Here is a 25390-nt window from a genome sequence, read left to right as displayed (position 1 = left end):
CTCACTTATATATTTTATGCTCATTCACAAAAGTGAAATAAGTATATTGGTTTTGTGTAATGTCCGTCTTGCTGTCCATCCGTCTGTCCGTATAAAGACTTAAAATTTGGAACATACACTCGTGTATATCTCCGATTTATAATCGGAAAATTCATTTTCCGATATGCCAGAAATCATGTTAGTTGAAGAGCTAGAAAGAGGAAATTTGATATGTAGATCCGCGTCGACCACCCAAGATCACCAGCTATGGCGGATATATCTCCGCCCATTGGGGGCGTGGCAAATCGAATAATACTGTATCTCCCAAAGTGGTAAAACTAGAATGCTGAAATTTTGCACGTGAGCTTTTCTAAATAATATTGTTACGCCTCTTTAGGGGCGTGGCATATCAAAAAGTACCCTGTAATTTTTTACGGTTAAGGTTAGCTTGTTCCATGAGCTGGTCAAAAATGTGGATTGTACGGCTACTAGGGACTGGAATTTCAAAATCAATGCAAAGACAAATCAATCGCACTTGAGATTCTTTAAGAAGAAACAAATTTAAACTTATAATAAAAATGTTTGACTAACAGAAAGGGAAATGTGGACTGTCATTCATTCAATAAATATCTATTTTATAAAAAACGAAATATGTATAAAAAAGCACAACATCTGAAGGCGGCTTCGAACCTCCGCTACTCTAACACAACTTACGCTGACTTTAACACCAACGCTGCATTGCTTCATCATCTAACAGCTAAAATACACTAACTTAATAAAAGGGCGTCATCTGAAAAAACTACAATGACGACTGAAAAATCCGCAAATCAATCGTAATCCCTAGAATATACCAGAAGGTGCGCTTTTATCTGTACGCATAAAATAAACGATTTAAAAATTAAAAAAATATAAGTATTTAAATATAATATTATTTTTAAGTCTACATTATTTATTATATTTATATTTAATTTATATCATATTATAATTAAGTCTACATTAGTTATTATATTTATTTATTTTTTAATTTTATTTATTTTATATTATATTATATATTATTATTAGCATGTAAAAGTAAATTAGTTTAAACTTTGGTAATTTTACGTGGAAATGGAAATGGAAATGACTCAAAAAAACACATTTCAAGTCGACTCGAAGGTTCTATAAATTAATTTAGATCCCCATTGATATTTCGATGGCCTTCTCGTGGTGTTCCCTTGATACCAATTACAAATTTATAATCGGAAGCTGATTCGAGCGGCGATTTTAACGACTGAAGATATATTTATACTTAAAAATTTAATAAATGCCACTATAGGAATATATTATCACGCATACAGACTAAGAATGAGTATTCTGCAGTTGGTAACGCCCGACTGCAACGTTCTTACTTGTTATTGCCTGGCTTTGTGAAATAGCTCTATTTTGGTGGCCGATGTATTTATTTTGGTTCCCTCGCTGCACTTTCTCGGACGCTTGTTTTTGTTGCTTGATGTTTCGGATGAGGACTGATGTATTCAGCGTGGTATAGTCGTGGTCGTCGACCACAGATCACAAATATATTTTTTGTTCTAGCAAATTTCTTTGTTTTGTTTTGTTTTTTGTTTTTATTTATTACTTATTGTTGTCTTTTTTTTTGCACTATGATTCTTCGCACATATCACGATAAGCAATTATATTTTTTGTTTTCGCAACACTTGTGAGTTCATTTGCCCTTGGGCGCCAATGAAAGCCGAAGTTATTTCTGTTGATTATTTTATATTTTCGACTCGTTTGAATCGCTACTAACTAACTAAAGCTTAAAGTAACATAAATAGATTTATATAGCTGTCACTGCCTGCAGACCGCTGAGTGGACGCTTCCCAACGAGGATCAGGCCACTTAGGCGCAGTAGTGTCAGGTTCGCGATTCTTTCACACGGTATCCGGTGCAATTGCTCCATCAGCAACTCCGGCCGTGCGCGTGTTAACTTATATATATGTATATGTCGGAACAGTATTATTGTCGGTCATCGTTTGGCGCAGCGAGTTTTGACGCAACTAACTTGTGTCTCTCAATTATTCTTTGTGCCTACTCTCGAACCTCACTCGGCGACAGCGACACAACGCTGTCGCCCCGCTAAAACGGTACTTCCGAACAGGGCTATGGCGACTCAGCCCGTATGCATACACTTTGTGGAGTCCGCCACGCCTCCTTCTGCTTGGGTCCGCCACGCCTCCTTACCCTGGTTTCCCATTTCCAATGGGTTCGGGGTTTCAAAAAAATCCAAATTTAAAAATTTTTGTACAATTAAGTCATTGAAAGTGAAGTGCACGAAATAAGCTGTGACATGGAAAAGGCCAGTTAATTTAGTTCTAAATGTTATTTGTTAGAACAGAAAAAAATAAAATAAATTGCGTTAGTACATAATGAATTTTTTTTTGGATATCCTTACTGGTTTAGCGAGGATATGGCTCTAAAATTGTTCTATACCACTGCACGAAATAAGCTGTGAGTCTCTGTATATACTTTGTAGCTGCTACAATAATATATAAAACATATTTTGTTTCAGAGACTTTCAAATTATATCGAGGAGGTAATGGGAGATTATACAGTACTGAAAACCAATCGAATTATGCCATGGAAGATTGAGTTTATCAATGATGTTTACAATACTTTGGGTTTAGCTTTATCCGAACAATATGTTGTACCTAAAAACTTTCGAATCGGTGACAAAAACCCAGTTCTGCAATTATTGCATTATAATCCGCATAAGGTTAAAGAAATAAACACATTTGTTTTCGGAGATCGATCCACACATCAAGATCAAGAGTCAGTGGACCCCACAATTATAAAATCCAAGTAAGTTTTTTTATTTTGCTAAGCAATAAAATGTAGTTTTGTTTTTCAGACGACTGATATCTCGCTTGGAGAAACGCATGGTATTTTCTAAATATTCGATTGAAAAAGCGTACTTACTTCATAAAATCGCATGCATTCATCTTCAGTCAAATCACTATGACGAGTGTTGTTTTGTTGCTCGCAAAGCGTTGCAGGGTTTGTACAATGTTTTGTTTCAACGATTCATCTTATAACGTTATTTATATTTAGAAGCAGAGCTATGCAACAGTAATATATGGAGTTTCTTAAGCATTATTATCACTGTGAAGTCGAATGCATCTTTAAATAAAACTGAAGGTATAAGTGAATCTTTGAAAAAAGCACTTTTAATTGCTGAGAAGCTTCAATCACCACAAATAATCGAATTTGTCGAAACGTGCATTTCTGGAAATGATCGTTTTTCTTGTGTAAGAGGCATCGATAGTCGTCGAGAAAGCAAAGCACATACTCGGAAGTCTCTCAATTGATCTCTTGTACTCCATCAAAATTTGCAGTATTCCAAATTATTCGTTTTTAAAATAAAAAATCTTTGATATTCATATAATATCAAAAATGTATAGCCGTTCCGGAACATAAGCATTTTTGTTGTAATTGATAGATTTATTTTTAATTATTTGCAGTAAGTATGGCTTTTTAGACTAACAAAGAACAAAAAATTTGTGAAACAAAAAAATTTGTACCAAACAGGTAAGAAAGCTCTAGTCGACACACACTCACACACACAGTAGTGGAGAAAGCTAGCGCTAGAGCGATTACAGGTAGCAATACGCCCAAGCGGTCAAGGGAAGTTGCCTCCGAGCAGAGGAAAACTCCCTCAAAGAAATCGAGGCCTAATAAAAGTCCCGCGAAACCAAAAGAGCCAATGGCTCTGCGGGCTACAGCCGAAAATCCAAACCAGTCAGGTCGACAGACAAACCCGAGCAGCTGGACAGTTCTTAAAGGACGCAAGCCTATGCAAAAACGTCCCAGAACTGACGCAATTGCAATTTCAGGCATAGGTGGTTGTAGCTATGCGGACATGCTTCGTGTAGTCAAGACCGACCCAAATTTAAAGCATCTGAGCGCCGACGTTCAAGGCATTAGGAAGACAGCTAAGGGGGACCTTTTGTTGCAATTACTTAATTGCAATTGAAGCCGGAGCATAGCGCTGAGGCTCTGCACGAAGCTGTAGCAAGACCATGGCGACCGAACGGTAGTTAAAACACTTACCGAATCGGCTCAAATTGAGATTCGTGATCTAGATGAGTTAGCGAGCAAAGAGGAGATCTCGGAGGCAATCAAGGTTGAATTGAAGTTTAGCTCATTACCCAAAGAAAAAGCTAAAACTCTGCTCGAGCTTTCCGAATAGGATGGGTAGTATGCCTCATCCGAGCCGTGATTAGCCTAAACGCTTTTTCAAGAGCCTCGATTACGGTCATATGGCAGCCAACTGCGGCAGCGACTGTGACTTAAAGGTCGCCTGTTTCAGGTGTGGAGAGATGGGTCTCTGTGAAAAAGCATGCACCAAGCCACCGAAATATAGCCTCTGCGTCCGGAAAGGTAGCTTCAGGTGCCCATCCTATCGTGAAGCTGCACGTAAAATGAAATGTTATGCCATAGAGCATTAGAGCAGGAGATTTTAACTCATGGGCGTTAGAATGGGGTAGCCACACAACAAATGTCAGAGGCCGTATCCTACTAGAGATATTCGCGACATCTAGCACTGGTCATCACTGGCCACTGGTCACCTTCAGTCGGGCTGGATACGGATGTTATTGACATCACTTTTGTCACTTCATCCCTCATTCGGGAAGCAACATGGACCCATTGCGATAGCTATACGGGCAGCGATCATACGGCACTTCTGTTCACAATAGGTGAGGCACCTGCCAGGGCGTTAACCTTGTGGAGAGAACCGTATCGGCTGGCTATTCAGTCTCTGGGCACAATTGGTAATGCTGAGGCCAGAGCATGCCAAATGGTGGCCCAAATACAGAGTGCCTGCAATAGCAGCATGTTACGCCGCAAGCAGTTCACGCGACAACAAGAGCCTACGTATTGGTGGAATGCACAAATAGGTGACATTCGACGCAAATGCATCCAGGCGAGAAGAAGCTATCAACGGGCTCGGGGTAGGTCTACGTTTTTCGAAAAACAATTAGCTTACCAGGCAGCTAGAAGACAGTTGAAGAAGGCCATTCGGGCAAGCAAAAGAGAGTGCTTTCTAGAGTTGTTCGACTCAGCCGAATATGACCCTTGGGGCAGGGCATATAAGACAGTAGTTAAAATACTATACGCAGGTAAACAGGTGCAGCCGACGGATCGTCTGGAGCTTAAATCGATTGTGGAAACGCTCTTTCCAGAACGGATAAGCTCCATTCATGCCCCTATGTCCGAGGCTGCTGACCAGAGCTCAACGAGCAAATTCTTTTAATTACAGACGAAGAAATATTAGTAGCTCTCAGAGGTCTTAGAACTAACACAGTTTCAGTGCCGGACGAGATCCCAAATCGTGCGCTAAAGCTAGCCCTCGCTTTGCACCCTTGCACGTTTGCCGAATTATACAATGAATGTTTAATTCAGGAGGCGTTCCCTGCAAAATGGAAATCGCAGAACCTGGTATTTCTACCCAAGGCTGGCAAACCACCGGAAGAGCCATCGTCGTATAGACCAATTTGCCTCTTAGACATTATCGGAAAGGTGTTTGAGAAACTGGTTTGCTCTAGACTGGAGACTTCTACTGCTAGCGCCCGAGGCCTGTCACCTAATCAATTTTGTTTCCGGAAGGCCCGGTCAACAACTGATGCGCTAGAAAAAGTTGTTGGCCTGGCAACTTCCGCCATCCAAGGCACCAGATGAAGGCACGGAACGAAGCAATACTGCATTGTTGCGACCCTGGATGTAAAGAATGCCTTCAACACAGCTAGTTGGGATATGATACTGGATGCGCTATCACAATATAATATCCCTAAATATCTTAAAAAGAGATAATAAAAAGCTACTTCAGAGGAAGAACACTGGTATACAACACGAGAGAGGGTCCCCAAACTCATACAGTGTCAGCTGGAGTACCCCAAGGCTCAGTGCTGGGGCCTCTCCTATGTAGCTGTCGTCGCCATAGGCAAGGAGCTTAAAGATACTGAGGATATGTGCAGTGCAAGTATCAATCGCATACGAAGCTGGTTGACAGGAGTTGGGCTCGAGCTAACGGCACACAAAACCGAAGCCGTCCTAGTCAGCAGTCGCAAAAGAATGAAAACTGCCAATATAAAGATCGGCAGCGTGACCATTGCGTCAAGGAGGGCGTTAAGTATCTTGGTGTCATGATAGACACAAGATTAACTTTCCGCGACCACTTAGAGAATGTGCATAAAAAGGCAGCTGATTCTTGTAGATCTCTCTCAAGAATTATGCTTAACACGCGGGGCCCAAAACAGCAACGGCGTCTCCTTCTAATGAGCGTCATAAGGTCCGTCATCCTCTACGCTGCGCCAATATGGGCAAGGGCGATTGCAACGCCGAGCTACGCTTTGGCCACGATGAAACCGACGAATGCTCTTGGTGCGGATGAGGTCTGATGGAAGACGCCAACCACGTCTCATTTGAATGTGGACGCTTCCTAGAGGAGAGGCGTAGTCTGGAAGAAGCATTGGGCCGCTCCATTAGAGTGGACAACATGGTCAACGTGATGTTGGAATCGGAGGCAGCTTGGAAAGCACCTTCGCGACCACAATCATGATGGAGCTTCGCAGAATCGAGCGAAGACGAGATATCCCAAGCTAAGGGAGTGCAAAGTGCTTGCGAAGCAATGCTTTACGGCCGTCCCGCAAGCATCGTGCGCTATCCTTGGCCACCTAAACACACTCAAATTTTTTTTTTTTTTTGTAAATAAAGTTGTTAATAAACAAATATATATAAAAGTTAAGTTCTCTCTTTATTAAAACGGTAAAAAAAAACATATTTTATTGCTGAAACGCAGTCCGTTTTATTCAAGAACAAATTTGCAACTAAATTACTTAAAGCCGACGTCGCACAGTGGAGCCTTTGCCGAAATAGCGTGGCAAAAATCAAAAAAGGTACTTTAAGCGATTTTGAAAAAGTTGATGTCATATGAAAATAAATCGATCTACTGGTTTGTAGCCGAAAGATTTTTGAAAATCGGTCAATTTTAAGGGTAGTTATAGCCCTTCAAAATTTGGGAAAGTGGCAAAGTTGTGAAAAGCAGCGAGTTTTTGTGAAAAATATCCCACTTGTCAATAGAATTGTAGGAAAAATCTTTCACCAATTTTTGCAGTGTTGGTTGCGATTTAAAGAATGGATTATTACTAATAGAATAAACAAAAAATTAAGTTAATACGACTTTTCATTGCAGAGCTGGTTTAAATTTACTAAACCTCTAAATTTGACCATTTTTTTTACCTAAAGTAGTCTATATCTTTTGAGTTCCGCCGAGTTCAAAGTTCAATTTATACACACGTGTTTCTGAATATGTCCTCTTTAATATAAAAAAAACTGTTGCTGCCACCATGCCCCACCCCGGGTTTCTATAGCAAAAAACTAACCCAAAGTCGGCATAAAAAGGTCAAATCTGCATGCAGCTGCATGCCGTAGGTAGAAATGCCGACGGCAAAACTACTTTACAGAAAATTCAAAAAAAAAAAAAATTTTTTTTTAAATTTATTTTTTTCTATTTTTTAATTTGTTTTGTTATATTTATTGAATATAATTTAAATAAAATCAATATCAACAAAAAAAATTTGTAGTTTTTCATACAAAAACATACATTTTAGGACAAAAATCACATTTTTCAGGTTTGAGGTAAAACTGTGAAGCACCCTGTTAACGCATCACCCTGTATTTTGGTTTATTTATAGCTTGAAGAATTCTCTGTCGAATGCTTTTTAAATATTTGAAATATCTTGCTTGGTTTAAAAGTTATGATTTTTGTAACGCAAAATGAGCAAAGGCTCCACTGTGCGTCGTTGGCAGCGGCGTGGCAGCGTTGTGCAATTCTTAGAATTGCTGGAGCTCTGGTTGGCGTGTGCAGGAAGTCCGCTACATGGTGTCAGCAGTTTTGGCTTATTGGTCTGATCAGCTTGTTACGTTTTATTTGTGTTGCAACAATTCCCATTTTGTTTTGTTGCAATGCAGAATATTTTGTTTTTAACTTGAAGAATATATTTGTTGTTAACTCTTCCCCCTTTGATTTGAGCTTGTCCTCAAGCGATCATTAAAAGAAGGGAATGTCGTTGAACTGTATGTTTTCTATGGTTCGTCTTGGTGCCTCTGTTACTTTCTTTATCTGGCTATTGTCCAATTGTAACGTAATTTTTTTCGCCCTCTTTGTGTAGAGGAAGGCAATGACAATGATTATCACGACTATGCAGACCAATATTATGGACGATATTGCATGTGTCGTAAGTTTTAGGTGTTCTAGTCGTTGGCTATTGTTGATGTGTAATGCCTGCAAAGCCTTTAGTGATAGAATTTGGATTCGTCTCGATTCTTCTGGTGTCATCTGGATTATCGAGGAGCAGACTCTCAGTGTGCTGCTCTCTAGATTGTTGAAAGTCCGGTTGTCAATTGAAATGGACTCGTTGGTAAAGCGAATGACATAGGTGCCATTTAACCATGTACTTGTTGTCGTCGATGTCACCATTCCATCGAAGTTGTTGAGGATCAGCACCCCGTTGGCCACTTCTTCGATGGGTTCCACATGCTCGGCGTTACTGAACTCACACAGCGACTTTTCTCCATTGAGGAGCCTAGGCAAACATGTACTATTGCTAATGTTGACAATGTTATTTTTTGAACAAATCTTAATGTTATTATATTTTTTACAATTTTTTATAATTCCAAACATTACATTTTTTCGAGGCAATATTCCTTTATACTCTATATTTATGATAACGTTATTTCTTACGACTGGTTTCACAATTAGGTTTTCATGATCAGTTTCTTCTACGTTAGGTGTTTTTATTACATAAAACAAAGTAGTAGTATATATGGCCACGTCTGAATATTCTAACATTTCTTCTACAGACAATGAAGGCATTCTACCAGCTTTGAAGATTCTCTTTATTTAATCTATTTCTGCCTTTTTTAGTAAAAATGCGTTTATTACGTTAACTTTTGCCCATTATATGGCATATTTTATATTGATAACCTCCTCTTTGATCAATCTAACTTGGTTCTGTAAACTTTCTGCTATATCATGTGTGAATCTATCTTTCCTTATATTGTTTGTAAGGATATTGGTAACTGTGGTCAACTTATTTATTCTTTGTTCTAACTGTGAGTTTATTATTACTTGTTTGTTATTGTTATCAATGACTTTATTAATATGTTCTTCTATCTGCACGAAGTCATCATGATCTGGGTTGCCTGCTATGTATTTCCAAGCTCTGCCTAGCATATTAATAGCCCTTGTGGTTCTCTTGTTAATGTCGTATTCTATAGTGCGTAAAGTCAAGTGAGTTTGGTTAATTTCGTGTTGCAAGGTGTGGTATAAACTGCTAAATTTTAAATCTTTTTCCGTATGAAATTCTATTTGTTCTAAAGCTTCTTTAATTTTGCCTAAGTTAATAATGTGAATGATTCTTGTTGTCGTTGTTTGTATTTTGCCTAGTCCGTCGTAGATCGTTACGGTTTGTGCTTCCGTATGATTCGTTATGTCCATATTCGGTTCGATAGGTTGTACCATCATCGCCATTATTACGAGTAGTCTATAAATGTCAAACGTTTTTATACCCTGAACCCATTGAAAATGGGAAATCAGGGCATAATGGTTTTGTTATATCTCCTACATCTTTCAAGCTTACGTACGATCGTAATGAAACTTTCAGAATGTAATCATAATGTTTAAATGTATGTGTATACCGAAGCACAAGTCTCTAGTATTTGATATACGACTTTTACAAAGATGAGGGTGAGGGGGTGGATTTAGGGGGAGGGGGTAAATTTTAACAAAAACCGAAATTGTATAAAATACGTCTTAATATATATTTAAAATTTGGATACTCTAGCTATAATAATGTAGGAGATATAATTTTTTATCTGACTTTCAATAAGGTTTTATATCGATAAAAAAATATCGGAATGAGTTATCGTTTTTTAGTGATAAACTCGATATGCGCGCGATATATACGGACATTTAAAAAAAAAGTTGAAGTCTCTAGCTCTTATATCTTCTGAGATCGACGCGTTCATACATACGGACAGACGGACGGACGGACGGGCGGACGGACGGACAGACAGACAGACGGACAGGGCTATATCGACTCAACTCGTCGTGCTGATCAAGAATATATATACTTTATGGGGTCTGCGATGATTCCTTCTGCCTGTTATTTACATTTCAACAAAACCATTATACCCTGATTTCCCATTTTCAATGGGTTCAGGGTATAAAAAAAAATTTAATTTAAAAAAAAATTTATTGTAATAAAAATTTATTTATAGAAATTAATTTGTACTAACGATACTAACATCAATAAATTCAATCAGAAATACCCCTGTAAACATAAAACAATAGATAAAAGCCACAATAAGAGGCAGTTAATAACGTATGGCTAACGAGAATATTTGATTAGGCCCCCAGTGTTAGTCGAACAACCCCAAGTAGGTGCACATATTATTAATAGACAGCAACAACGACATATAGACCGCCAGAACGAACACTTACAGAAAAGAGGCATAGCGAATAACGCAGAACAGCTGATTGCAGCCACTGTCGCTCAAATCTTGACAGCACAACTTCCGACGCTAGTGAGACAAATAGTTAACCCTTCTAGAGAATTCAATGACGTGGACGATCAGACCATAAATGACAATCAAAATTTAAACGACCTTAACAGAGTACCAGACATTGTCAAAAGTCTTAGGGAATTTTCCGGCAATAAAATCGAATTTACCTCATGGAAAAAGAGTGTGGATCGCATACTCTCCATATATGCAAGCCAAGTTGGATCACCAATGTACTATGGCATTTTGCATTTTTTCAGGGCGTAATTATGTGTGTACATTCCAAAGCACAAGTCTCTAATACTTGAAATACGTTTTTTACAAATTGGGGGCAAAGGGGGCGTGGTATCCAAAATCTGTTGATTACAAAATGTTTGTATTCATCATATGTATATACACAGTAAATCTGAAGTCTCTACGTCTAATAGTACTCCGATGAGGCTCAAAAAACAAAATCAATTTTTCGATTATTCTCGATAAAAAAGTTATCGGGTGAGTTATCGAAAAAATTAAGCAAACTCGTACTGCGTATGGTATATACGAGTATGCACACAATTTCAGCTCTCTAGCTCTTATATCTTCTGAGATCTCGGCGTTCATACGGACAGACGGACAGGGCTATATCGACTCAGTTCGTCGTGCTGATCAAGAATATATATACTTTATGGGGTCTGCGATGATTCCTTCTGCCTGTTACATACTTTTACACAAAAACATTATACCCTGATTTCCCATTTTCAATGGGTTCAGGGTATACAAATATTCACAGACCATCAACCACTTACACATTCGCCTAGCAGTTGGAATGGCAACGCTCGAATCAAACGATGGAAAACGTACCTAGAAGAGTTTGACTATAAACTCTTTTATAAACCAGGCAGGGATAACACAGTAGCAGACGCATTGTCAAGAATACCCATAAACCAAATAAATTCAGTAACATCCACTCAGCATAGCGCAGAAAGTTCAAGCCATAACTTAATACCTAGTATGGAGGTCCCGAAAAACGTATTCAAGAAACAAATATTCTTAAACAAAGCAAACACAGACGACTACAAATTCCAAATTCCTTTCCCAACTTTCCATAGACACCTAATAACTAGACAAGAGCTCACAGAAAATAACCCAGTTCAGATATTAAAAAAATATTTAAACCCTTCTGTAATTAACGGAATAATAACGTCAGCAGAAATCATGAACCAAATTCAACAAATATACCCCAAACACTCTAGGAATTATAAAATCAGATTCACCCAGACACAAGTGAAGGACTTGACTAACGAAACAGAACAGGACGAACATATACTAAAAATACACAAAAGAGCTCACCGCAAAATCAGGGTATAATGGTTTTGTTGAAATGTATGTAACAGGCAGAAGGAGGCGTGGCAGACCCCACAAAGTGTATATATTCTTGATCAGGGCGACGAGCTGAGTCGATTCAGCCCTGTCCGTCTGTCTGTCCGTCCGTCCGTCCGTATGCTTGAACGCGTCGATTTCAGAAGATATAAGAGCTAGAGACTTAAACTTTTTTTTTAAATGTCCGTATATATCACGCGCATATCGAGTTTATCACTAAAAAACGATAACTCATTCCGATACTTTTTTATCGATAAAAAACCTTATCGAAGATCACTTAAATAATTATATCTCCTACATCTTGCAAGCTAGAGTCTCCAAATTTAAAATGTATATTAAGTTGAACTTTATACAATTTCGGTTTTTGTTAAAATTTATCCCCCACCCATATATCCACCCCCTCATTACGATCGTACGTCTAGAAATTAAATTATTCAACAAATAAGTTCTCCTAATATTGCCAACACTGCAGCGCAACCCAAGCGCAATCGCCTGTATATGTGAGTGTGTGTGTGTGCGTGTATTTGTTTGCATGAGTGCGTGTGTGGGTGCTAATTATTATTGAAATATCAGTTGCTTGTAGGGTTCAGGGGATCTCGTAGTCGAGCAGTCTCGACTAGAGCTTTCTTACTTGTTTTTGTTTCTGTTCGCTGGTCATGTGATCTGTCCGTGGTATGACAGTGCTAACTGCCTCGATTTTTTTCTGTCTAAGAGGTATAAACATGGTATCTTTAATTATTAGTTGGTTTTTGCTGCTGTAGATTACAGCGTCTAGTTCTTTAAGGCTGTCGTTGCCCAGAATTGCGTCAAATGCTTTTAACGTAGGTAATAGGAAAAATTTTACTTGAATATCTTGTCTGTCAAAGAGATTACGGCTTCGAAAGGCTTTTGATTGGGAATCGGGTTAGAAACTAGTTTGGGCTGTATGTAATTTCTGTAATTTGAACCTGTGTCTATTAGTATTTTAAGTATCTCTCCGCTTTTTGTCTTACATTCTATGTAAGGAAGCGAAGAGCAAGTTATTCTAAAAAATTAATGTTAGCATGTTCAATGGGGCTCTCTTGTTCGTCGTCATCTTGTTCTATTTGTTGTGCGTACTCTTGTAGTGATTGTTCGTGTTCGGTCTGTTGCTCGTAGCTTTCGATGGCCTGTCCGTATTCTTCCATGGTTATGTAAGTGTTGTGGTTGTCATTGTCGGGATATTCCCCTCCTGATTGAATATTAAAGTTTCTTTGTCTTTTATCTGTTGTATTTACTATTGGTGGGGGTCTTTTCCATAGTTCAAAATTTGGCCTGTTCATGTAATTTATCCTCCGTGTTTGTATGCTTTTGTCAACGTCCATTGGTTCGGGGCGTGGCTGTGGTTTGGGTGCTAATGGTCGGGGCGGTACGTTTGTCTGATGAGGTTTGGTTTGGTAAGGTTGTTGTCTATAGTATTGGTGTCCCTTATTCATGGTATTTGGCCATGCAGGTTGTGTTGGCATTTGGGCTCTGAAACCAATTGGTACCGTTCTCATCATCTGAGGGGAATTTTGTGCGTAATGAACCATACGCGGTGGTAACATGGGTGGTGTTGCGTTTCGAGCTACGTTTTTGTGACCTGTTTGATGGCTTTTATTGAAGGCTGTTTGTTCTATAGTTCTGATTTTCTAATTTAAAACATAAATGGAGGGCTGAGGGAAGGTCTGCTGGTTCCTTTATGCTAAGAATACGTGGCAAGTCTCCTCTCAAACCTCTGATGAAAGTGTCTAATGCTTTTTCCCTGTACATTTTCGTCATGAGTATTTCCGACTCTCTATTGAGTTCCATACATCCTACCTTGTTCAGTACTAAATTCAGCTGGTTGTAGACAACCTGATAAAACTGTTCTACTGTCTGGTTGTTGCCCTGTATTAACATAGTCATCTCGTACTCTAATGTATTTATATCTCTTTTATCTGCATAATGCAGTGTGAGACACTTGGAGATGGAGTTCCAATTAAGGGGTACATTGTACGATTCGAGGGCCACGTCGGCTTGGCCGATGATCTTATTTCTCACGGTATGCAAAATGCCATAGTACATTGGTGATCCAACTTGGCTTGCATATATGGAGAGTATGCGATCCACACTCTTTTTCCATGAGGTAAATTCGATTTTATTGCCGGAAAATTCCCTAAGACTTTTGACAATGTCTGGTACTCTGTTAAGGTCGTTTAAATTTTGATTGTCATTTATGGTCTGATCGTCCACGTCATTGAATTCTCTAGAAGGGTTAACTATTTGTCTCACTAGCGTCGGAAGTTGTGCTGTCAAGATTTGAGCGACAGTGGCTGCAATCAGCTGTTCTGCGTTATTCGCTATGCCTCTTTTCTGTAAGTGTTCGTTCTGGCGGTCTATATGTCGTTGTTGCTGTCTATTGATAATATGTGCACCTACTTGGGGTTGTTCGACTAACACTGGGGGCCTAATCAAATATTTTCGTTAGCCATACGTTATTAACTGCCTCTTATTGTGGCTTTTATCTATTGTTTTATGTTTACAGGGGAATTTCTGATTGAATTTATTGATGTTAGTATCGTTAGTACAAATTAATTTATATAAATAAATTTTTATTACAATAAATTTTTTTTTATTTTTATTTTATATTAAGACCAGTGGCTGGTTTTTCCCTTCTACTTTGGAGGGTCCCTTTGTAGTGGCGCTGGAATAGAAAAAAAGAAGCACCCTAAAAGTAGGCAATCCGCTGAGCTTGGAGTGGCTTAGAAAAGTTGATCACGCGATCACGGATGTGGCAATCCCAAATCTGGATTAATAACAGGAGAAATTGTCACTCTCACCTAGGCCATAAAAAACTGTTCCCAAGCGATGACTTGCCGCCTCATGGGATCGGCCATATTTCCTTTTGGCTTTGCAATCTCAACCACCGACCACAAAGGTTGACTAAAAATTTCACTGTGCAAGGTTGAGAATTATGAAAATTGAAATTAAAAGTAAAATTTTTTTTTGTGAAAGTGCCAAATTAATAAGTGGTAAGCCAAATCCTTTAAGGCCATAAAACAAAAGAAAAAAAAAGAAAAGCAACAATTATTTATGTCCAATTTATGCACAAACCTCTTTGCAGGTTTGGCACCCAGCCTAAAATTTAATTTCTTTTTGCCAGCGTGCAATTGGGTTCGCAGCCGCGCAACGTATGTTTAGTTCATCGCGCTGCCTGGATATCTACAACTGCACGCAGCTACATACATATGCACATTGTCTAGCTGAAAATACATAATATCTTCGCATCTGCCACGCCTCTACACTGTCACTGCTACACACACGCACCACAATTTTATTTAAAAAGGGCACAGCTATCTTGCCAGCTTTTGCTAGTATTAACTAGTCACTGGGCTTATATTTTTTTGCACCGTTTGGAGTGAATAAATAATAATTATGCAATAAAATAATCTAGGTTAATCATAGTCGATAAGCTATAGACATTATGTATTCTTAATCCTAACTATACACCTATTCCCAATGAAAATTTCTTATTAGCTAAACTCTCTCTATCGTAACTTCTTTCGTTGTCACTATCCGCTTTCGTTTTCTTTTTTTATGCATTATATATTTTTTTGGTAGTTAGATTCATTTTCAAAATTTAGCACATATTGCAGCCTCACCGAAATGGAAGCGCTTTCATCGCGGGATATTGCTGTAAGTGACGACTCATTTCATATTTAACATTACACAATTATTTTTATTATTTTCTGTCAGCGGTCATAACAGCTGCATTAGAAAAAAACATAATGCATAAGCAATAATCTTCTTTCCCACGCATCATATTGAATTTGATCAGCTGATCTAATGCTGAGAGAAAAAGTTCTCTAAAAGCTCTCCTATCGCTTTTTATCTGCTCTTCTGCCTTCTGCCCAAAGCAATAATGTATAATTATTTTGTTTATAGTAAATCTAATGAAGTGTAACTAAGTTTCTTTATTTTGGGGCCATGCGGCGCGTTTTGATAGGTGTTTAGCTCTCCAAGCTGGGGATGGGGTCGCTGACAATATAGGCAGGTAGCCAGCGACCAAGGTAGGGAGGGCACGGGCGGTCGCCTTAATATCGAAGGCCGACTTTCGCTGAGCAAGCACATAATTGCTTGCGCAGCGAGACCCAGCTTGGACATGTATGTTTGTGTGTGTCTAATTCTTTCCAATCTCTCTCTCTCTCTCTCTCTTTCTATTCTAAACAAGTGGCCGGTGATAGTCGTTTGCCCACGAATTTTTATTTATAAATGTATATATTGGCAGCGCTAGGAGTTGCAGTTCCCCTCTTCATACCCTCTTCCCCGTCCCGATGACTCAATGGCCGGATCCAGCGCGTGCACTGCACCAACCCTCCTATTCTACCATCTGCGCTTGATAACGTAACTCGTTACAGAATTAATTTAAAATCATATATTTATTTGGTGCCCAACGTGGGGCCAGACAGTCCGGCAGCCCCGACAACAATCGATTCATTATCAGCTGACTTATTTTATCTCTTCGATTTGTCTCGGATCACTTGCAAAAGCAATTATGTATTCCAGTTTATTAAATGGGACGTGCGTACCTAATATTACATATTCTTGTAGCTGGATGTGGATTTCAATGGACACGATCTATTATCCTCCGCGCAATGAAATTGTGGTATCGCCGCCTCAAGGACTATAATTTTAGTCATGAATATGGTTTATGTCATTTTTGCTTCTGTTTCGTTTTGTACTCTTTACTAAAATTTTCTACTTTCTTAGCACCTTTGTACCCGTCTAAATTTATCTATTGGATGTGTTCGCATGGTACCCCAAAATCGTATGTAATTGAAATATTCTTTTGAATTGGGTTTACTTATTATTCTATTTTTTTTGCAGTTACTGTTTTGCGGATTTAATTTTGTTTGCTTTCTTCAGTTTTTATGCTTTTATAGGGAATTATCAATTAGTCGATTTATTGTGTTCCTTTTTTTTTTATTTTTTTTATTTTTTTAGTTAGTTTAACTGAATTATTTAATTCTTTATTATTCCTTCTAGTTAATAGTCAGTTAAGTTTTTTTGACTTACTTGCCATTTCCTTGCAATATAGTTGCCAATTATATCGATTCGAAAATGCCTTTAACGCGTAGTAGCGAAAATTTATCCCGGGCTGATGAGCCTATCATAAACTGTTTTATTTGTACAGAATCTATTATTAATGAAAGCCAGCTATTTAAAACAAGTTGTGGCCATACCTTTTATCAATCGTGTTTTAACACCAAGATAGCTAATAAGACAGTCTGTCCAGTGTGTAAACAGTCGCTGCGATTACCGAGTGTTGCCGTCAGTACAGAATCTTTAATGGATAAGCCATCAGGGTCGAATGTAGCAACTAAAACTAGATCCCAGGCAAGAAAGACAGCCACCTCCAATATGTCTGAAGGCGATATTTCGTCACCAGCCTTGGTTTCTTCAGTGGCGCCCCCTCTTACTCCAGACTTGGCTAAAATAATAGCTGACGCCATTTTGCCGCTTCACTTCGGCAAACAGAGTTGATAGCTCAGATTTCTTTGAGGCAAAGTGAGACGTTGTCGCAGGTGATAGAGAGGGGCTTCCAGAAACTGCTTTTATCATCCGCAGAGCCGCATACAAGTCGCAGTCCTATACTGCCAGTGCAAGATAATACCAGCAATCTCGGCCAACAAGAGTTTCAACCAGCCTCAACTGTATCTGGCACCCATTCAAACAATAGATTCACGTCATTAGGAACGGACTTGCGACCAGATCGCATCAGCCAAATTATTTCGAATTGGAAGGTTCGTTTCAATGGCAAAACGGCCTTGTCAGTAGAAGATTTCATATATCGAACTGAAGCTCTAACGCATCAGACGCTAGAAGGCAATTTTGAGCTGTTGTCTAAATACGTTAGCAACCTCTTTGATGGTAGTGCGAGTGATTGGTTCTGTCGCTATCACAAAAGTGATAATGATGATAGAACCGACCTTCATATCCGAGCTGCTATCGATAGGCGGCCATCGTAGCACTTGCGGACAAACTTTCGAGTCCCTTGCGTGAGTTAACTCTACTCCAAATTCTCCGTAATAATTTGCTCCCTGAAATTCAGCATGAACTTCTTTATGAGAGAATTGAAAGAGTTGCTCAGTTGCGACATTTGGTACGCACACGCGAAATTTTCTTGCAAACGATTGGCAAACCATTAGTTTCTCGGCCGCATCCTATACCTATGCCACGTCGCTCAGTTAATGGAATGGCAATAGAGCACGAGTCTTCGGATGAGGACGTAGATAATCCAGAAGTATCAGCAGTAAATTTACTGTGCTGGAACTGTAATGCAACAGGGCACAGGTACCAAGATTGTACTGCGGAACGTCGAGTATTTTGTTATGGTTGTGGCAAACCCGACACGTATAAGCCTTCGTGCATGAAATGCAACAAGCATTCAAAAAACTCGTCAGCCCGTACACCGTCGACCAGTGCACGCAAACAAATGAAGTCGACATCAACCAACACATATGTAGATATTCAACCCAATTACGACCTCACAACTTTACGATGCCCATTCCGAAACAATACAAACACAAATAAACTCCAAATCTCGCTCTCAACTACGTCGCATCTCAGCAAAAAAACGTCATAAGATAGAGCAGAAGCAGCTAATGTTAGCTGTGATAGCAAACGCTCAAGATATTAGGCCATATGCAAATGTTAGTTTATTAGGAAAGAGTATTACTGGCCTAATGGACACAGGCGCTTCCATAAGCTGTATTGGTGGTGAATTTTGTAATCATGTTCTTAATTCAAATATTTTATTTAAGCCTCTGAATTCTGCTGTACGTACTGCAGATGGCAAGGCGCAGAATATAATAGGCAAAATCACTACAGAAATCAAATTTAAAAATGAAGCTAGAATGTTGACATTTTATATAGTACCCTCCTTATCTCAAGATTTATATTTAGGGATCGATTTTTGGACCCAATTTAATCTTCTTCCACTGGAGGTGGTGCCCACAGTTAATAATTTGTCTTCTTTAGAGGATCGCAACCTAAAGCCACTTACAGTCACGCAGCATCAATTGCTGCTGCAACACGTTAACATGTTCCCTTCTTTTGCTAAACTGGGCTTGGGACGAACAACTCTTCTTTCGCATGAGATTAATGTCGCCGGAGCCGCTCCAATTAGGCAACGTCATTATCCAGTTTCACCTGCAGTAGAAAAGTTAATGTATGAAGAGCTGGACAGAATGCTTATATTAGGCGTGATAGAGGAGTCACAAAGCGCTTGGTCTTCTCCAGTTGTGTTAGTTCGCAAACCGGGAAGGGTTCGTTTGTGTTTAGATAGCAGGCGTGTTAATGCGGTTACCATTAAGGATGCATATCCTATGCCGTTCATTGATGGTATTCTTAGTAGGTTACCAAAAGCTGAATTCATAACCAGCTTAGACTTAAAAGATGCTTTTTGGCAAATTCCACTAGAGCCGAAGTCACGCGATAAAACCGCATTTAGCGTACCTGGTAGCCGTTGTATCAATACACTGTTATGCCTTTTGGGCTTTGTAATGCTCCACACACAGTGTCCAAGTTAATGGATAAAATAATACCCACTAATCTGCGTCGCGAAGTTTTTATCTATTTAGATTGATTGTTGATAGTATCGGATACTTTCGAACGGCATCTAAATGTCCTAAAATAATTGGCAAATCACATAAAAACAGCAGGTTTGACCATCAATATCGAGAAAAGTAATTTCTGTCTCAAAGAGGTAAAATATTTAGGTCATGTGATTGGCAATGGCACAGTTAGCACAGACCCTGATAAAATTGTATCTATTACAGAATTCCCAGTCCCGAGGTCAGTCAACCAAGTTAGGCGGTTTTTAGGTATGACGGGATGGTATAATAAATTTATTCAGAACTATGCCACCATTGCATCCCCCATAACAGACACGCTGAAACATAAACAAAAATTTGTATGGGGTGAATCAGCTCAAAAAGCGTTCGAAGAACTCAAGGAGAAGCTTAGTACGGCTCCAGTTTTGCATAGTCCAAATTTTGACAGACCATTCTCTATACACTGCGATGCCAGCCATACAGGCGTTGGTGCTGTGTTAGTCCAGGTAACAGACAATAATGAAGAGGTACCGGTGGCTTTTATGTCTCGAAAACTTAACCGTTGTCAAAGGAATTATTCCGTAACGGAAAAAGAATGTCTGGCAGCTATTTTAGCGATACAAAAATTTATAGCTTACGTTGAAGGACAAAAATTTTATGTAGTCACAGATCATGCTTCTCTAAAATGGCTCATGTCTCAAATGACTTGAGTTCTCGGTTAGCATGGTGGGCTTTAAAACTTCAGGGCCATGATTTTAAAATAGTCCATAGAAAAGGCAGTCAAAACATTGTACCAGATGCTTTATCGCGAGTGTACACAGAAGATGTGTCTGCAATTTCAGCCGATTGTCTAGTGGATCTCGACTCAGATCATTTTAAGACATCTGACTATCAAGAACTTAAAGCCAAAATATTAGCCAACCAATCTAGATCACCAGATGTGAAGGTAGTTAACGATTATATATATCGGAGAGCCGATCACGCGTTGGGTGAGAAAGTAGCCGATGATTTGTGTTGGAAACTTTGGGTTCCCCAATCGCTGGTTCCAGAAGTCCTTAAGAAGGCCCACGAGCCTCCACTAGCTTCTCATCGAGGCATAAACAAGATGCTAGATAAGCTACGCCGATATCTTTATTGGCCAAAGATGGCAGTGGATGTAAAAAAATTCGTTAATAATTGCGAAAGTTGCAAATTATACACTACGTCCACCCTTAGGAAAATCAGGCTCAACGCAACGAGTGTTCCAAAAGCTTTATGTTGACTTTCTAGGTCCATATCCGCGAAGCCGCTCCGGGCACGTAGGAGTATTTGTTGTTTTAGACCATCTGTCGAAATTTCCTTTTTTGAAACCGTAAAAAATTTGACTGCCGACGCCATCACAGACTATTTAGAGCAGGATTTGTTTCATTGCTTCGGAGTTCCCGAAACTATAGTCTCTGACAATGGTGTACAGTTCAAGTCTCAGGTGTTCAACGTATTATTACAAAAGTATGGAATTAGTCATACATATGCGGCCGTTTACTCTCCACAAGCAAATGCTTCGGAGCGAGTCAACCGATCGGTGGTAGCAGCAATAAAATCTTATATTGCGCCTGACCAAAAAGATTGGGACGCGCATCTTAGCTCTATCTGTTGCGCTCTGCGTTCAGACGTACATTCGGCTATCGGCACAAGCCCTTATCGAATCGCCTTTGGCCAAAATATGGTGACCAATGCATCCACGTATAAACTGTTACGTAACTTGAACTTCTTAGAAGATCGCGCTATTCAATTTAATCGCGACGATTCATTTGATCTTATACGCGACAGGGCAAAAGATTGCATGCAACAACAACGTACTCGAAACGAGAACACATATAATATGCGTTGTCGCGATGTTTCATTTGTGGTAGGTCAGGAAGTTTACAGGCGTAATTTTCAACAAAGTAACTTTGTACGGGGCTTCAATGCGAAACTAGCTCCGAATTTCGTAAATGCAAGAATTAAGAAAAAACTTGGCAATAGTTATTATGAAATTGAAGATTTGCAGGGTCGCTTGATTGGTAAATACCATGCAAAAGACCTAAAACAATAATCGCAGAGTCCAGCGCGAATCACCCTATAGTGTGATTTTGGTGGGGGGGTCTTGTAGTGGCGCTGGAATAGAAAAAAAGAAGCAGCCTAAAAGTAGGCAATCCGCTGAGCTTGGAGTGGCTTAGAAAAGTTGATCACGCGATCACGGATGTGGCAATCCCAAATCTGGATTAATAACAGGAGAAATTGTCACTCTCACCTAGGCCATAAAAAACTGTTCCCAAGCGATGACTTGCCGCCTCATGGGATCGGCCATATTTCCTTTTGGCTTTGCAATCTCAACCACCGACCACAAAGGTTGACTAAAAATTTCACCGTGCAAAGTTGTGAGAATTATGAAAATTGAAATTAAAAGTAAAATTTTTTTTGTGAAAGTGCCAAATTAATAAGTGGTAAGCCAAATCCTTTAAGGCCATAAAACAAAAGAAAAAAAAAGAAAAGCAACAATTATTTATGTCCAATTTATGCACAAACCTCTTTGCAGGTTTGGCACCCAGCCTAAAATTTAATTTCTTTTTGACAGCGTGCAATTGGGTTCGCAGCCGCGCAACGTATGTTTAGTTCATCGCGCTGCCTGGATATCTACAACTGCACGCAGCTACATACATATGCACATTGTCTAGCTGAAAATACATAATATCTTCGCATCTGCCACGCGTCTACACTGTCACTGCTACACACACGTACCACAATTTTATTTAAAAAGGGCACAGCTATCTTGCCAGCTTTTGCCAGTATTAACTAGTCACTGGACTTATATTTTTTTGCACCGTTTGGAGTGAATAAATAATAATTATACAATAAAATAATCTAGGTTAATCATAGTCGATAAGCTATAGACATTATGTATTCTTAATCCTAACTATACACCTATTCCCAATGAAAATTTCTTATTAGCTAAACTCTCTCTATCGTAACTTCTTTCGTTGTCACTATCCGCTTTCGTTTTCTTTTTTTATGCATTATATATTTTGTTGGTAGTTAGATTCATTTTCAAAATTTAGCACATATTGCAGCCTCACCGAAATGGAAGCGCTTTCATCGCGGGATATTGCTGCAAGTGACGACTCATTTCATATTTAACATTACACAATTATTTTTATTATTTTCTGTCAGCGGTCATAACAGCTGCATTAGAAAAAAACATAATGCATAAGCAATAATCTTCTTTCCCACGCATCATATTGAATTTGATCAGCTGATCTAATGCTGAGAGAAAAAGCTCTCTAAAAGCTCTCCTATCGCTTTTTATTTGCTCTTCTGCCTTCTGCCCAAAGCAATAATGTATAATTATTTTGTTTATAGTAAATCTAATGAAGTGTAACTAAGTTTCTTTATTTTGAGGCCATGCGGCGCGTTTTGATAGGTGTTTAGCTCTCCAAGCTGGGGATGGGGTCGCTGACAATATAGGCAGGTAGCCAGCGACCAAGGTAGGGAGGGCACGGGCGGTCGCCTTAATATCGAAGGCCGACTTTCGCTGAGCAAGCACATAATTGCTTGCGCAGCGAGACCCAGCTTGGACATGTATGTTTGTGTGTGTCTAATTCTTTCCAATCTCTCTCTCTCTCTCTCTCTTTCTATTCTAAACAAGTGGCCGGTGATAGTCGTTTGCACACGAATTTTTATTTATAGATATATATTGGCAGCGCTAGGAGTTGCAGTTCCCCTCTTCATACCCTCTTCCCCGTCCCGATGACTCAATGGCCGGATCCAGCGCGTGCACTGCACCAACCCTCCTATTCTACCATCTGCGCTTGATAACGTAACTCGTTACACCTTGGGAATCGCAAAGTTGGGTTATTTTATACTACTTTTGTCAAATTTTATCGCTTTACGCTTTTTTTATTTTTTGTTTTCTTAATATTTTATTTTTTCTCGTTATTTTTCTCAAAATTTTTCTTAAATTTTCTTCAATTTGTTTAACTTTTATTTTTCTCAAAAACTTTTCTTATATTTTATTACACTTATTTAATTTTGATTTTTCTTAAATTTTATTATATTGTATTACACTTGTATGTTTTAGTTTTGTTAGTTTGGTATCCTTATATTTCTAACTTACAATAGGGCTGATGTGGCGGTCTTCACTCCTGATCCGGAACCAGTGTCCGTTGAAGTATCCTGTGGGCGGGCCGTACAAGATTACCGTCCACCGATGGGTAATCACGTTCCAGACTACCTTTAACGAATTTCACCGAACGTCGAAGTTACGCGACGTGAGTTGCTTTATTGATTTTCGGTCGCGCGCGTACAGGCGTTTTGCTGTGTTGTAACGCGATCGAATTTTCGTCTTATTTAAACCGACTCTGCTTTTAACTTGCAGTATCACGCACGTACTAAACGTTTTGCTGTATTGCGCGCGAAGCCGGTCCCTGCTCGGGCGCCAGTTAAGTTCTCTCTTTATTAAAACGGTAAAAAAAGATATTTTATTGCTGAAACGGAATCCGTTTTATTCAAGAACAAATTTGCAGCTAAATTACTTAAATCAATTCTATCCCTAGCTAAGCTGTGGTTCAGTCGACGACGTTGGCAGCGGCGTCGCTCGTGGTGTTGTTGAACCGTTGTGCAATTCTTCTTAGAATTGCTGGAGCTCTGGTTGGCGTGTTCAGGAAGTCCGCTACATGGTGTCAGCAGTTTTGGCTTATTGGTCTGATCAGCTTGTTACGTTTTATTTGTGTTGCAACAATTCCCATTGGGTTTTGTTGCAATGCAGAATATTTTGTTTTTAACTTGAAGAATATATTTGTTGTTAACTTATATAAAAAAAAAAAAAAAAATACACGCACACACACACGCATACAAACAAACACACGCACACACACACACGCAGATATACAGGCGATTGCGCTTGGGCTGCGCTGCAATGTTGGTAATATTTTGAGAATTTATTCGTTGAATAATTTTATTTCTAGACGTACGATCTTTATGAAACGTAATCATATTGCTTAAATGTTGTGTGTATATTCCGAAGCACAATTCTCTACAGTGATGCCAATTTAAAAAAAAAAAAAAAAACAAGTAAGAAGACTCTAGTCGAGACTGCTCGACTAGGAGATACCCTGAACGCTCGAAGCTGATATTCTTATCATTCTGCACTTCTTTTATGCACGCACACATACATTTACATGCATCCACCCTCACGCGCCCGCGCTCTGCTAACTGCGCAGTAAGCAGTGACTGCGCTTGGGCTGCGCTGCAGTGTGGACAATAGTATGAGAATTTACTTGGTGAATAACTTCTTTTATAAACATACGATACTTAATGAAACTTTCAGGGCGTAATTATATGGTCAAAATGTGTGTACATTCTAAAGCACAGGTCTCTAGTACTTGAAATACGTTTTTTACAAATTGGGGGCGAATTACAAAATGATTACAAAATGTTTGTATTCATCATATATATATACGCAGTAAATCTGAAGTCTCTACGTCTAATAGTACTCCGATGAGGCTCAAAAAACAAAATAAATTTTTCGATTATTCTCGATAAAAAAGTTATCGGATGAGTTATCGAAAAAATAAAGCAAACTCGTACTGCGTATGGTATACACGAGTATGCACACAAAATTTCAGCTCTCTAGCTTTTATATCTTCTGAGATCTCGGCGTTCATACGGACAGACGGACGGACGGATGGACGGACGGACGGACAGACGGACAGGGCTATATCGACTCAGCTCATCGTGCTGATCAAGAATATATATACTTTGTGGGGTCTGCGATGATTCTTTCTGCCTGTTACATACTTTTACACAAAAACATTATACCCTGATTTCCCATTTTCAATGGG

At 39.1% G+C, this 25390-nt stretch overlaps 1 protein-coding gene and 1 long non-coding RNA gene across 6 annotated transcripts in view; one reads left to right on the top strand and one right to left on the bottom strand.

Moving 5' to 3' along the window:
• The window catches only part of LOC108657969 (uncharacterized), a 28820-nt gene extending 25452 nt beyond the window's left edge, over positions 1-3368 (top strand). For 2 of the 5 annotated variants that reach the window (XM_089260492.1, XM_089260489.1), the window contains 3 exons: positions 2528-2817; positions 2867-3012; positions 3067-3368. In XM_089260492.1, coding sequence (XP_089116618.1) covers positions 2528-2817; positions 2867-3012; positions 3067-3323 — 693 coding nt within the window. In that variant the 3' untranslated portion in view covers positions 3324-3368. Of the gene's footprint in view, positions 1-2527; positions 2818-2866; positions 3013-3066 lie in introns of those variants that run through there. The other 3 variants (XM_089260491.1, XM_089260490.1, XM_089260493.1) reach the window with 3 other exon arrangements.
• An 11157-nt stretch (positions 3369-14525) lies between these two features.
• On the bottom strand, positions 14526-23696 carry LOC149091552 (uncharacterized). Its single transcript, XR_016196864.1, has 2 exons — positions 23382-23696; positions 14526-14607 (listed from the first exon to the last, which is right to left on the bottom strand). It is a non-coding gene; the product is annotated as an uncharacterized LOC149091552 (long non-coding RNA).
• Positions 23697-25390: the final 1694 nt, after the last annotated feature.

Source organism: Drosophila navojoa, chromosome 4 (genome assembly GCF_054131105.1).
Source record: "Drosophila navojoa isolate 15081-1374.11 chromosome 4, UAZ_NAV_1.0, whole genome shotgun sequence".
Lineage (NCBI taxonomy): Eukaryota > Metazoa > Arthropoda > Insecta > Diptera > Drosophilidae > Drosophila > Drosophila navojoa.
This window is presented reverse-complemented; position numbering and strand designations above follow the sequence as displayed.